The 12,676-nt window shown below is 47.4% G+C and overlaps 1 protein-coding gene across 4 annotated transcripts in view; it reads right to left on the bottom strand.

The window, feature by feature from the left end:
- The window catches only part of DHRSX (dehydrogenase/reductase X-linked), a 154,939-nt gene that overhangs the window by 17,908 nt on the left and 124,355 nt on the right, over positions 1 to 12,676 (bottom strand). For 3 of the 4 annotated variants that reach the window (XM_079909795.1, XM_079909797.1, XM_079909796.1), the window contains exon 4: positions 4,688 to 4,895. In XM_079909795.1, the coding sequence (XP_079765921.1) occupies positions 4,688 to 4,895 (208 nt within the window). The remainder of the gene's footprint in view (positions 1 to 4,687; positions 4,896 to 12,676) is intronic. The other variant, XM_079909798.1, reaches the window with a different exon arrangement.

Raw genomic sequence — 12,676 nt, 5'->3', positions numbered from 1 at the left:
TCACCTAGGCTAAGGATTCAGTTGTTGCCACAGGTAAAAATACTGGAGGGGAATTTCTAATCACGTCAGCCCAGAAACCATGAAAGTTCAACAACGGAACAATTTACAACAAGAAAAAAAAAATGTTAACCCCTTGACTCATTCTGGCAAAAAGTACTTTCTCTAAGACCGAAGGCACAAGAATTCATCGTGGAAGATGAAACAAGTGATTATGTCCCTAATATACAGAGAAGCTTTTTCTGCATCATCACCTCCCCTCCGCCACGCGCGCGCACACGCACGCACACACGCGCACAGATAAGTGTCCCCACAGGACAAGAACCAACAATTCGCACAAGTTGTCACATGCACAAAAGGAAATTCGATTTTGAACGGAACCACAAAGGGGAACTGGGTGATTCAGGAGAGCTGGGTTTTGACGGCCTGCTGACGAAGATGTAATTACAGCTGGTGCTGGCTGCATGCTGGGGCCCGGCTGCAACTGTTAATTCCTACTTGTCAGAATCTGAGTTCCACGGGTGGCCCCAAAAGGCTGCCCTGAGGAGAGCCCAGTGGTGGAGAACTCAGGGCGACCGCTGTCATTTACGGCTTCCACCCTCCCCTCCAGGGCTCTGGCGATCACCGTTTCTAATCTCTGCGACCCCGTGGTGAGGAAGAAATGAATGTGGTCCACCCGCCAAGACTGTGAAAGCCGGTCAGCACCTCCCACTGAAAGGTGACGGTCAGAGGAAAGAAAGACGTAATCCTAGTAAGGAGCCAGACACTGTCCCGTAAACACGCCATCTCGCTGCTAACGGGGAAGAAAACGCAGGGTTAAACGGGACCACATACGGTCTGGGGGCAAAACACTAGAAAACTATCGGCAGAAATGTGCTGTGGGAATTTGGGTACCACATTGTACATGTGCACAGCCTCCAGATAGACAAACTCGCTTTTAAAAATTTATCCTAAAAGAATAATCGCTCCAAAGACCTAAACAGACATGTCTCCAAAGAAGACAGACAGATGGCCAACAGGCACATGAAAAGATGCTCAACATCACTAATTATTAGAGAAATGCAAATCAAAACTACAATGAGGTATCACCTCACACCAGTCAGAATGGCCATCATTAAAAAGTCTACCAACAATAAATGCTGGAGAGGGTGTGGAGAAGAGGGAGCCCTCCCGCACTGTTGGTGGGAATGTAAATTGGTGCAGCCACTATGGAGAACAGTTTGCAGGTTCCTTAACAAACTAAAAATAGAGCTACCATATGATCCAGCAATCCCAAATATCTGGAGAAAACTCTAATTCAAAAAGATCCATGCACCCCAATGTTCACTGCAGCACTACACCCAACAGCCAAGACATGGAAGCAACCTAAGTGTCCATCGACAGAGGAATGGATAACAAAGATGTGGTGTGTATATACAATGGAATATTACTCAGCCATGAAAAAGAATGAAATCATGCCATTGGCAGCAACATGGATGCAACTAGAGATGATCATACTAAGTGAAGTAAGTCAGACAAAGACACATACCATATGAGATCATTTATATGTGGAATCTAATTTTTTTTTAATGATACAAATTAACTTATTTATGAAACAGACTCAGACATACAAAACAAACTCATGGTCACCAAGGTGGAAAGAGGGAGAGGGACAAATTAGGATTTGGGAATTAACAGATACACACTCCTATATATAAAATAGATAATCAACAAGGACCTACTGTAGCGCACAGGGAACTATATTCACTACCTTGTAATAACCTACAATGGAAAAGAATCTGAAAAAGAATCTCTCTCTCTATATATATATAAAATATATACATATAACTGAATCATTTTGCTGTACACCTGAAACTAACACAACGTTGTAAATCAACTACACTTCAATAAAAAGCAAAAAAAAATACAGAAATAAAAAACAATGTTTATAAAGAAAAGCAAGAAATACTCACAGAAACACCAATGTGTCTGGGGGCACAGGGCCTCCTTGGGCAGGTAAGTAATTTCATCCCTATGCTTCCAGTGTGGATGGTAAAACAACGACAACCATGGCCTCTATGGGCCTCACTGGGTTACCTGGGGATTAACTGTATGTAAAGGAATTACTTTTAGCTTGTACCTCATACAGAGGGCGACAGACTGGATGTTAATTTTTCTTAGGATTATTGCACATATCAGGGTAAAACCGATCACAACCTAACTGCACCAGAAAGGAAGTTTGATCAAGAAAGAGATACCCCAAACGGCAATGCAGGGGGAGAGGATTAAGAGGTCCAGGCGATTAGGCATAAAATAGCTCCAAGGATATCGTGTACAACACCGGGAATAGAGATGATAGTTTCTAATAACTATAAATGGAGTCAAACGTTAAAAGAACAACCCAGAGACCCGTGCATACTAGATTGTCAGGGCTCACTCCACGTGGGCAAAATGGAGCAGGAGGGACACCGAAACAGAAACACGGGGAACCTTTAATCGGAGGGACTTGAGGGGCCTGGCGTTCAGCATTTCTCACTTCGGCATCATGTGAGCCATGGTTGTGGCGGCAGGCACGTGTCACCAAGCCTTCTGTGTGTCCCCAGCTCCTACTTCCCGGCCTCACCCTCTGTGGTCTGGTTCACGTGTACTGTGAGAGCCCGCCCTTCGCCCCGGCATCCGGCCATGGCTGTGCTGTGCCCTGGGTGTCCGATGCCCCGTGGAGAGGGGTCTGCTGAGGTCCAGCGGGACCCAGATGAGTCCTCCAAGCGGCCTTTGGTGGGACCGAGACTGACATGTCCACACGGCTGGATATAAAATAGAGAACCAACAAGGCCCTACTGTAGAGCACAGGGAACTCTACTCACTGTCTTACAATAACCTATAATGTCATGGATGGATCGAGAGATTCTCATACGGAGTGAAGTAACTCAGAGACAAATACCGTGTGGTATCACTTATATATGCAATCCAAAAAAAGATGACAAATGCAGGGGACACGGGTTCGAGCCCTGGTCTGGGAGGATCCCACGTGCCAAGGAGCAACTAGGCCCGTGAGCCACAACTACTGAGCCTGCGCATCTGGAGCCTGTGCTCCGCAACAAGAGGCCGCCATAGCGAGAGGCCCGCGCACCGCGATGAAGAGTGGCCCCCGCTCGCCAGAACCAGAGAAAGGCCTCGCACAGAAACGAAGACCCAACACAGCCAAGAATAAATAAATAAATTAATTAAAATAATAGAGAAACATGGGTCTTAATGAGATGCTAAATATGAAAATGGTGTATATGTTTTATATTCTGCAACTTTTTTTTAGTTAGGAACCAATAACAATTGCTTACCTAATCTAGGTATTTGCAGTTAAACCATGAGTTGCACGTCAGACACCTACCTATTCATTTCCTTCTGCATTAAAAGTTATCAGTAAATCAGGGATACTTAGAAGGTTTTAATAAGTCATCTTCCTTTATTTCAAAAGCTTGGACTTTGTAATGTATTCGTTATCATAAAATACCTGACAACTGGTCTGTCTCATTTGGATGTTGCAAGAATAAAATTAAGATAATATTCAAAAAAAAGATGACACAAATGAACTTAATTACAAAACAGAAACAGACTGACAGGCTTAGAGAACAAACTTACGGTTATGGGGGGAAGGGTCAGAAGGAGGGATAGATTGGGAGTTTGCGGTTAGCAGATGCAAACTCTCACAGGTAGAATGGATAACCAACAAGGACCTGCCGGAGAGCACAGGGAACTCTACTCAATATTCTGTAACAACCGAAATGGGAACAGATCTGAGAGAGTGGACACGTGTATACGCGTAACTGAATCGCTGTGCTGTACCCCTGAAGCTTACACCGCACGGTTCATCAACTGTACGCCAACAGAAAATAACAAGAGAAGCAAAGCGCTGTCCAAGGAGACACCGCGCGCAGGGCGGCACAGACACAAGCAGGAAGCACACGCGATTAATCCCGAACCGGAGGGAGGCTGGAGGGGAAGACACACGGCTTTCACTTCTCGAGGCAGACGGGTGTGCTTCCAACGCCCTTCAAGAGTGTGCAAACCAGGGCTTCCCTGGTGGCGCAGTGGTTGAGAGTCCGCCTGCCGATGCAGGGGACGCGGGTTCGTGCCCCGGTCCGGGAAGATCCCACATGCCGCGGAGCGGCTGGGCCCGTGAGCCATGGCCACTGAGCCTGCGCGTCCGGAGCCTGTGCTCCGCAACGGGAGAGGCCACAACAGTGAGAGGCCCGCGTACCGCAAAAAAAAAAAAAAAAAAAAAAAAAAAAAGAGTGTGCAAACCAGGGCCAGGGAGAGCCCAGAAGGACAACCCCAGATGCCGCCTACTCTTTCAAGACATGACCCTCTGAGATCCATCAGCCCCGAGTCAGACACGCTCGCTAATGACCAGGGTCCTTGGGAGCAAATGCAAGCCCGCCGCCGGCCTCTGCCCGAAATCGCTTTTTCTCCTTTCCAGCAACAAGAACAAAAAAGTGCCGCGTGGATACACAGGGGAGGGTTCTGCCTTGGTGCTTATCTCGGCAATGGGACCACGGGCTCCCAGGCCACGAGGATTCTCATCGTCCTGAGGACCGCCCCCCCCCCACCCCCGGCACGAGTACAGAAAGCCCAGCCCCTTCGGGAAACCAAACTCTGCCCACGTGGGCTCGGAGCACACAAGCCACCGCGACACACCCGACCACCGCAGCCTTACCTTGAATAGGCACCAGCCGAACAGCTTCTTAATGAGCCGTGTGCCCCAGAAGACGTGTCGATACAGGTCGGTGTCCACCACGCCGGGGTCGGCCACGTTGGCGGTCACGGCGCTGCCCGTGGCCTCCAGCAGCGCCTGCAGGCGGTAGGTGAACAGCACGAGGGCCAGCTTGCTCTGGGCGTACGCCGCGTGCGCCGAGTAGCTGCTGCTGCAGAAGCAAAGCGGGAGAGGGTGTGAAACGCAGGCGTCTGGCCCCGATTTCCCCTCGCCCGGCCGGGGAGGCAACCCCCAGCTACAGGCTGAGGGCAGCTACACACGCACCTGAGTTCAAGTGTCTTACGAGAATCGCTTCCATCTCTGAGAACTGACTGCGTTTTGCTCTCCTCCGAACGCTCAGCGCTCGGGAAACAGGCCCTGATGCGTGTCCCACTCGGACACAGCCTGTCCATCTTAGCTTCCTGTCGTTGCAGATCATGTTATGGGGGGCGCAACGTGTTGACAACCCGGGACGCCTCTCTGGCAAAACACATCGTTTCTCATTCCTTAGGGCTTAGTCACTTTCTTCAGGCCCACAGCTCCTTTTCCTGAGTTTTATGGGATATGAATACAGCCTCACCTGAGTTCCTTCTTCCGGTGGGATGTGCCCCATATTCTATGTTACTTTCACTCTTTCAACCTCAGAGGTGTCTCCTAAGTTGGGAGAAAATCCACCCGTGGAATTCACCCTCGTGGGAGTTTCACACAAAGATGAAAAGAAGGAAATCAGAGTCGTCGCGTGAAACGCGGAGAAAACACGCTTTGGAATTTAACGGACAAAGGCTCTTTCTAAATAGGAATTAAAAATTGCAATAAATGGGGACTTCCCTGGTGGCGCAGTGGTTAAGAATCCACCTGCCAACGCAGGGGACACGGGTTTGAGCTCTGGTCCGGGAAGATCCCACATGTCGCGGAGCAACTAAGCCCGTGCACCACAACTACTGAGCCTGCAGGCCACAACTACTGAGCCTGCGCTCTAGAGCCTGTGAGCCACAACTACTGAGCCTGCATGCCACGACTACTGAAGCCCTAGAGCCTGTGCTTCTCAACAAGAGAAGCCACTGCAATGAGAAGCCCGTGCACCGCAACAAAAAGTAGCCCCTGCTCGCTGCAACTAGAGAAAGCCCGCGTGCAGCAACGAGGACCCAACGCAGCCAAAAAAAAAAAAAAAAAAAGATGGCAATAAACGAACTAACTTGACTAAATGATTCAGAAAAGCGAACTGAGAAAATGTGACCAAGGAAAGCACAGAAGGGGAAAAAAATAATAAAAGGAAAAGGGAAATATTAGAACGTAGAAAACAGGACAAGAAAGGGTATCAGAAATCGAGCCTCGTACGCTTAGTTGCCACGTGAGACTTTCTGAAAAACCTCAACTCTATAAACTGCACACATGGGCGCTTTTCTGTTCCTATGTGACAACCACGTCAACCCCTTTTCGGACTGATTTCCGGCCTCCTGCTGTTTCCTGGGTAGCATCTTTCTTCCTCATCAGCACGTCCCCACCGTGTGCCCATCACACAGCCCCTCGTCACAAACCCCCTTTGCCACAGGCAAACTCGGGGGTTTGGCCTAGGGTCCATGCAGTTTAAGCTGAAAAGAAGCCCCAAGTCTTTTGTCTGAAAGATGACTCAGAACAAGTCAGCCAAGGGTGACACCGGACAAGCTGGCCGCAGGGCGTCGGCCAAAGGAATTCCAAACAGGTCTTCTGTTGGAGGGAGGAATTAAGACAAAAATATAGCGCAGTTCTGAGCACAGACGCCCTCCTCTGATCCACGACAACCTCCCAATTATCGTCGAGATACTTGTTTTGGGCAGTTTCCTCCTGTCTCTTCCCCCCAGAAGAGGAGAGAGCTCCAGGAAAGAGGGAGTTATTAAGTGGGGGGAGAGAAAGGCTGAACTTTCACCTTGGAATTGGGCCACGTCGACCTCACGTGCACGCGTCTGCTCCTGAATTGCCAGGGCTGTTTGGGAGGGAACAGGAACCCCGAATTTAGAAAGAAGAGAGGGAACCATAAATGTGCGCATTCCTCAAGGGTAAACTGGCAAGTGATGTAACTGTAGTTTCCTACGGTAGCATGGAGAAGAGAGAACGGAAATTCTCGAAATATACTATGTGGCTGGGAAAGTCAATACATTTCTCTACAGGAGGAAGAAAAAATCAAGAGTACAAGTCATTTCAGGAGAGGTTCCCTGGTGGATTTAAAGATAAATAAACATCCACCGTAGAACTGGAAAAGAATCAAAGTCGATACACAAGAGGACATGATTCCCCATGAAAGTTTATAAATAAAGCCCGGAGGAATGGCAGGGACACTTGGTGTTGGAAACAATGAAGAGACTGTTGCAATTTTAACAGACAGAAGGCAGCTGAAAGGGAGAATCAATCCACAAACTTAAGCAGAGGTAGAAGAAATTCAGGAAATGTCTGCATGGCTTGATTCGAAACATGAGATTTTTAATACGTTGCTTTTGTAATGAATGGTGTCAAAAGGTAGAACGGAAACCATAAAAATATATCTTTGTTTTCAATAGATAATAATCTGTTGATGTAACTACTTCATAACGAATTTGAAAGTCGATCTGAAACAAAAGTAGAGACAGTCTTGTGGTAGGCTTTTTGTCGGGGAGGAAAAATTTTTCTCCTGTACTTTTGTGTTCCGTACCGGAGGCGTGCAAATTAAACCACCAAGTGTCAGAGTAAAGAGAGAAGGATACCAACTTTACTTCTCACTTTACACGTATGGGGAACTTCATAGAAAAGAAGAGAAAACCCCAAAGAGTTGGGAAGTCCTCATTTCTCACAAGTTTCTGCTTTTAGTCAGATAAGGGAGGCTCCCGAAAGGCACCCTTCTGCACCTGTTGCTTCTCCAGAAGCTCAAAATAACCTGTATGTCAAAGTGGCATATTTTGAGTTGGCACAGTCAGACCCCCATCACTTTCTCTACCTTACAGACAAGAGAAGGAAAGGTGAAAAATGATATTTTGAACACAACATATGCAAACCTGTGTACTGAATCAAAGACTCGATAATCCTCAAAGGGGTTCTTGATTAAAAACTAGGAAAACATTACTTAGAGATGGGAAATCCTATTCCTAAATTGAAGCAGCATGGCTTTCTGGTTGGGAAGAGGACACTGGATTTTTGGATACCTGTTTCATGTAAGCAGTATGTGACATTTACAAGATTGAGGACTGTACCTGGTCTCCACCTGGCATTGATCCGACAGCCAATCTACACCCACTGAAGAAGTTACACTGAGCCACCTGAGACCAGATGCTAAGTGCACAGGGTCCGCTAGTGCCCCCGGGCTCAGCAGGAGCCAGGAATGTAGCGGGTCATACATTGCCGCTAAGCAAATGAGGTTTTCAAGTTCTCATCAAAGACAAAGTTACTATTGCCTATGACAATAAATGCACACCCACATATTTCTACTTTTTAAAATATACACACGTAAAATCTGCATTTTAATAAAGTATTGTAGGGGGGGAAATCTTTTCCCTCTATCCTCTTAGGTTCTGTCCTGGGGCCTGCAAATCAAACTGTTAAAGGACAGTTTAACAAGAGAAAACAGTTTTAATTACATACATACATATAGGAATTCCCAAAATGATGTGATTCAGGGAGGTGGCCAGATGATAGAGGCTTATATACCAACTTAGCGTAAACAAAGGAAAAGGGGTTTTGGGATTCTGGGTGGAGGCGGCAGGTTATGGGAAGGGAAGAAATGTGTGTATATGAATAAGGACCGTCTTGTTATGCAAATAAGAGCCTCTGGGGTGAAAAGAGTCATCTCCAGGAGTAGCTCTCTCCCTGGAATGGAGACATTACTACAAATGGAAAATCCCTGGATAAATGTAAATTTCCTTTACAAAACAGTAAATTGATACTGTATTTTTTAGACAGTTGGGGGCGGTGGCGGAGGGAAGTAAAGAGCGTTTCCTGGGTCTGCTTGTTCTCAATTGCCTTTAGCTCAAAAGATGGCAGGTATCAAAGAGGTACACTTGGGGCTAGCGTGTCCTGGTCCCCTTCAGTAGGACCAAAGGTATACCTTGGGAGAACTTTTTAAGGATAATATTAATTTTTCATTATTATAAAAGAAATATATATTGGTTGTAAAAAAATGACAAAGCTCAAAGAAGAATGGAAAATCAATTCCATAGTGATGTCAGTGTTCCCCTCCACCAAGAAATGGCCATTGATCACACTGCCTGAGTGAGTATATTTGTATAGACACATATATGTATATGAATGTGTGTACATATGTGTGATCGCACATATATGTACATGAATGTGTGCAATCACACATATGTATATGAATGTGTGTATACGTATGTGTAATCACACGTGTGTATATGCACTCGTATATACATATATGTGTCTGTATACTCATATATACATAGATGTATCTGTGTCTATATATATACTCATATATATGTGTCTATATGTGTCTATATATATACTCATATACACGTGTCTCTATACGTGTGTATACATATTCATATATACATATTTGTGTCTATATGTGTGTCTATATATATATATATATATATACACCCATTTACATATATGTGTGTGTGTATATATATATGTTTGTGTGCGTGTATTCCATTCTATCTTAAAGATGGCTTTCCTCACTGGCTTTCCACCATCTTTGACCTACACCGTATTAATCCTATGCTTTGATGTTTCAACTACTTCCACACGAGTGGTCAAGGTTACTTCTGCACACTGCTCTCTACTGCCCACGAGTAAACTACCGCCCACCTGTCTTAGAAAACCATTTCGCATTACGTGTCTCACGGGGAGTCCGTTTCCTGAACTCCCTCAATCCCATGAGAAATCATGCCTATGACTATGGGATTTCTAAGACAATATCTTGAAAACCATTAATTCACTGAGCTTTCTTGTTGAAGGAAAACCCCAGGGAAACACACATGACCCTGAATGTGGATATGATTAAGGGTATCTGAGGTCTGTGTTTTCAGCGTGTTATAGAAAACATTATTCTCCTCTTGCCGTTGGAGATCAGAAAAAACCAACCGGCCTGGACAGCTTATTATAAGAAAGGAGCTCTTCATTGATTACCTTGATGGACACCGTGCCATATGTGTGTGTGCGTGTGTGTGTGTGTGTGTGATGGCTCAGTCCCACTCCAGTAAGACAACTGACTGTGTGATGCTCACTTCATATGAGTAAGTCCCATTTGCTTCCCTTGAAAGTTCAATTCTGAGACAGTAACCCACGAGCACATGGCAAACACGATTATGGAAACTCCACGTACTACCCATAACCTAGTTTCCAGTTGGCGCGTTTTGGATGCTGGCCAAGCCTGGTAACGATCAGTCTGCAAGCAGGACCCGTAGCCAGCACGTCGGCAAGTCAATAATCCCTCAGCTCCAAACGGAAGTTCTCCCTTGACAAGACGAACAACTGCCTTGCATTCTGCCTTGGTGTCCTAGGTTTAACACGACGGAGGAAGATGGAAAGAGAGACCACCCACCAGGACCTCTGAAAGTATCGTCAGCTAAGAGGAGTCTGTCCTTCCACGAAGGGAAGTCGGCAGAGACAGCCCGGGATGCGGCAGGGCCGCCTGTGAATTCCAGCCTCATCCAAACACCTGCTACAGTTGGTCACAGAAGCACGGCAAGGGTGCCGGCTGCCTGTAAGGGGTCCCAGGACACACACTGAACATGCTAAATGTTTAGTGAAAACCACATCAATGCAGGACAGCATATTTATAACATGACATCTCACCACAGAGGTGCCACAACCAACGATATACGAGGATGTGAACACGCACTTATGAATAAAAGAGTGAAAAACTGCCCCAAAGTTAAGTTTGGGAAACTCAAACCAAGACAGCTATTTTCACAAGACAGGGCCGTGCCCATAACGTGTCAATGATTACTGTGTCTCCAAAGCAAGGTCAGGCTGAAATAACGTGAGCCTTAAAAGGTTAAGGATGGGGCTTCCCTGGTGGTGCAGTGGTTGGGAGTCCGCCTGCCGATGCAGGGGACACGGGTTCGTGCCCCGGTCCGGGAGGATCCCACATGCCATGGAGTGGCTGGGCCCGTAAGCCATGGCCGCTGAGCCTGCACGTCTGGAGCCTGTGCTCCACAACGGGAGAGGCCACAACAGTGAGAGGCCCGCGTACCACAAAAAAAAAAAAAAAAAAAAAAAAAAAAATGGTTAAGGATCTATCCATTGGAGAGGGACAAATGGTGTGTGCTGTGGGTGTGTGAATTGTTTTCCCCCTCTTCCCATAACAGAAGAGGTTATGCTGTGGAGTCCTAACCCCCAGAACCTCAGGATACAACCTTCCTTGGAAATAGGGTCTTTACAGAGGTGATCAAGTTAAAATGAGGTTGTTTGGGTGGGCTGCAATCCAATATGACTCGCGCCATAAAGCAAACTCCAGAAGCTGGAGAGAAGCCTGGAAGAGACGGAGCCTGGGTGGGTTCCTCCCAGAGCCTCCACGAGGGACCCACCCTGCCTAACCAGCCAACCTTGATCGTGGACTTCCAGTCTCCACGACTGTGAGACAATAACTTTCCGTTGTTCTAAGGTACCCAAATTTCTGGTCCTTTGTCATGGCCGCCCCAGGAAACTCATACAGTAACCACTGTTTTACAAAAGCAAAAGTTACTTGGGAACTGGCGGTCCAGTGGTTAGCACTTCGCACTTTCATTGCCGTGGTCTGAGTATGATCCCTGGTCAGGGAGCTAAGATCCCGCAAGCCACACGGCGTGGCCAAGAAAGAAAAAAGAAAAAGTTCCTTGGTACAAACCATAAAAATGTGGACTTCGCTGATTTACTCCACTGAAGAATAGAGAAGAGAGAAAGCCAAGAAAAAGAAGGAGACTTTTCTATGTTCAGAGGAAGTAAGCCCATAAGATGTTAAGTTTCTTGTGGGGAGAGGAAGCCATGAGGCGAGTGTGCTTGTGAGGAACCCTACGAAAGTCCCCTCTGAGCTCTGGTCTGTAGCTGCACCTCTGTGGACGGAGCCACAAGACCCAGGGACACGCAACACTTGTACCCAAAGCACCACCTCGGCTGGTGACACAGCACGTAGCCTAACCCTGCATCCCGAGGGTTCTGTTAACTTTGCCACTAAGAGCAAATCTTAATCTCTTGATCTCTTCCGAGGTCAAGAGTCAAGACGGGGGACTCGCTTTGGTTTGGGTCCAAGGAGAGGAGGTAGCAGGGTACCATTTTCCTAGCCGAGGGCAGCCCAGGAAACAGCTGCCTGCATTCAGAGGGGAGGGTCCAAGGACAAGCAGGACGAGCTGTCCCCGGGAGAGGTGCAGAGGGGTCTTCCCGTGCGGTCACCCTCAGGGCTGGCACGCAGCTGGGGCACCTCTGACGCGACCCCCGCAGAGGGTCCCTTGGGTCCCGAGGTGCCCATGGGTGCAGGAGGCTGAGCACGGAGACAAGTCAGGGTGCAGGGTGGGTAGTAGACCGACACCACGGCGCATCACCTACAGAATGCCTTGCCCACATCTGTGGCCCTGACGGTTCATTTCACGTGTCCACGCTCAAGTGTTTGGCCCAGTGCCCGTCTAGATGGTGCCAGGAAGTTATTTTTCAGAGGAGATGAACCATGAAACCAGTAGCCTGCGTGTAAACCACGTGAGCCTCGGCCATGTGGGTGGGCCTCGTCCTATCAGGTGAAGGCATTCAGGGGAAAAGAATGAGGTTCCCCCAAAAGAAGAAGGGACTTGGCCTCAAACACCACAGCATAGAAATTCTACCTAAGTCACCTAGCCTTTAGGTTCAAGACCACGACCTAAGTCACCTAGCCTTTAGGTTCAAGACTACAAACGTCACCGCTTCCCTGAATCTCTGGCCTGCTGGTCAACCTTGTCAGCTCCTCCAAGCACGGGAGGTAGTTTCTGAAAACAAGTCCAACTCTAGTGGGGAGCGGGAAGGGGGAGGGGCAATATAGGGGGA

The sequence above is a fragment of the Stenella coeruleoalba genome, assembly GCF_951394435.1.
Source record: "Stenella coeruleoalba genome assembly, chromosome: X".
NCBI classification, from domain to species: domain Eukaryota; kingdom Metazoa; phylum Chordata; class Mammalia; order Artiodactyla; family Delphinidae; genus Stenella; species Stenella coeruleoalba.
This window is presented reverse-complemented; position numbering and strand designations above follow the sequence as displayed.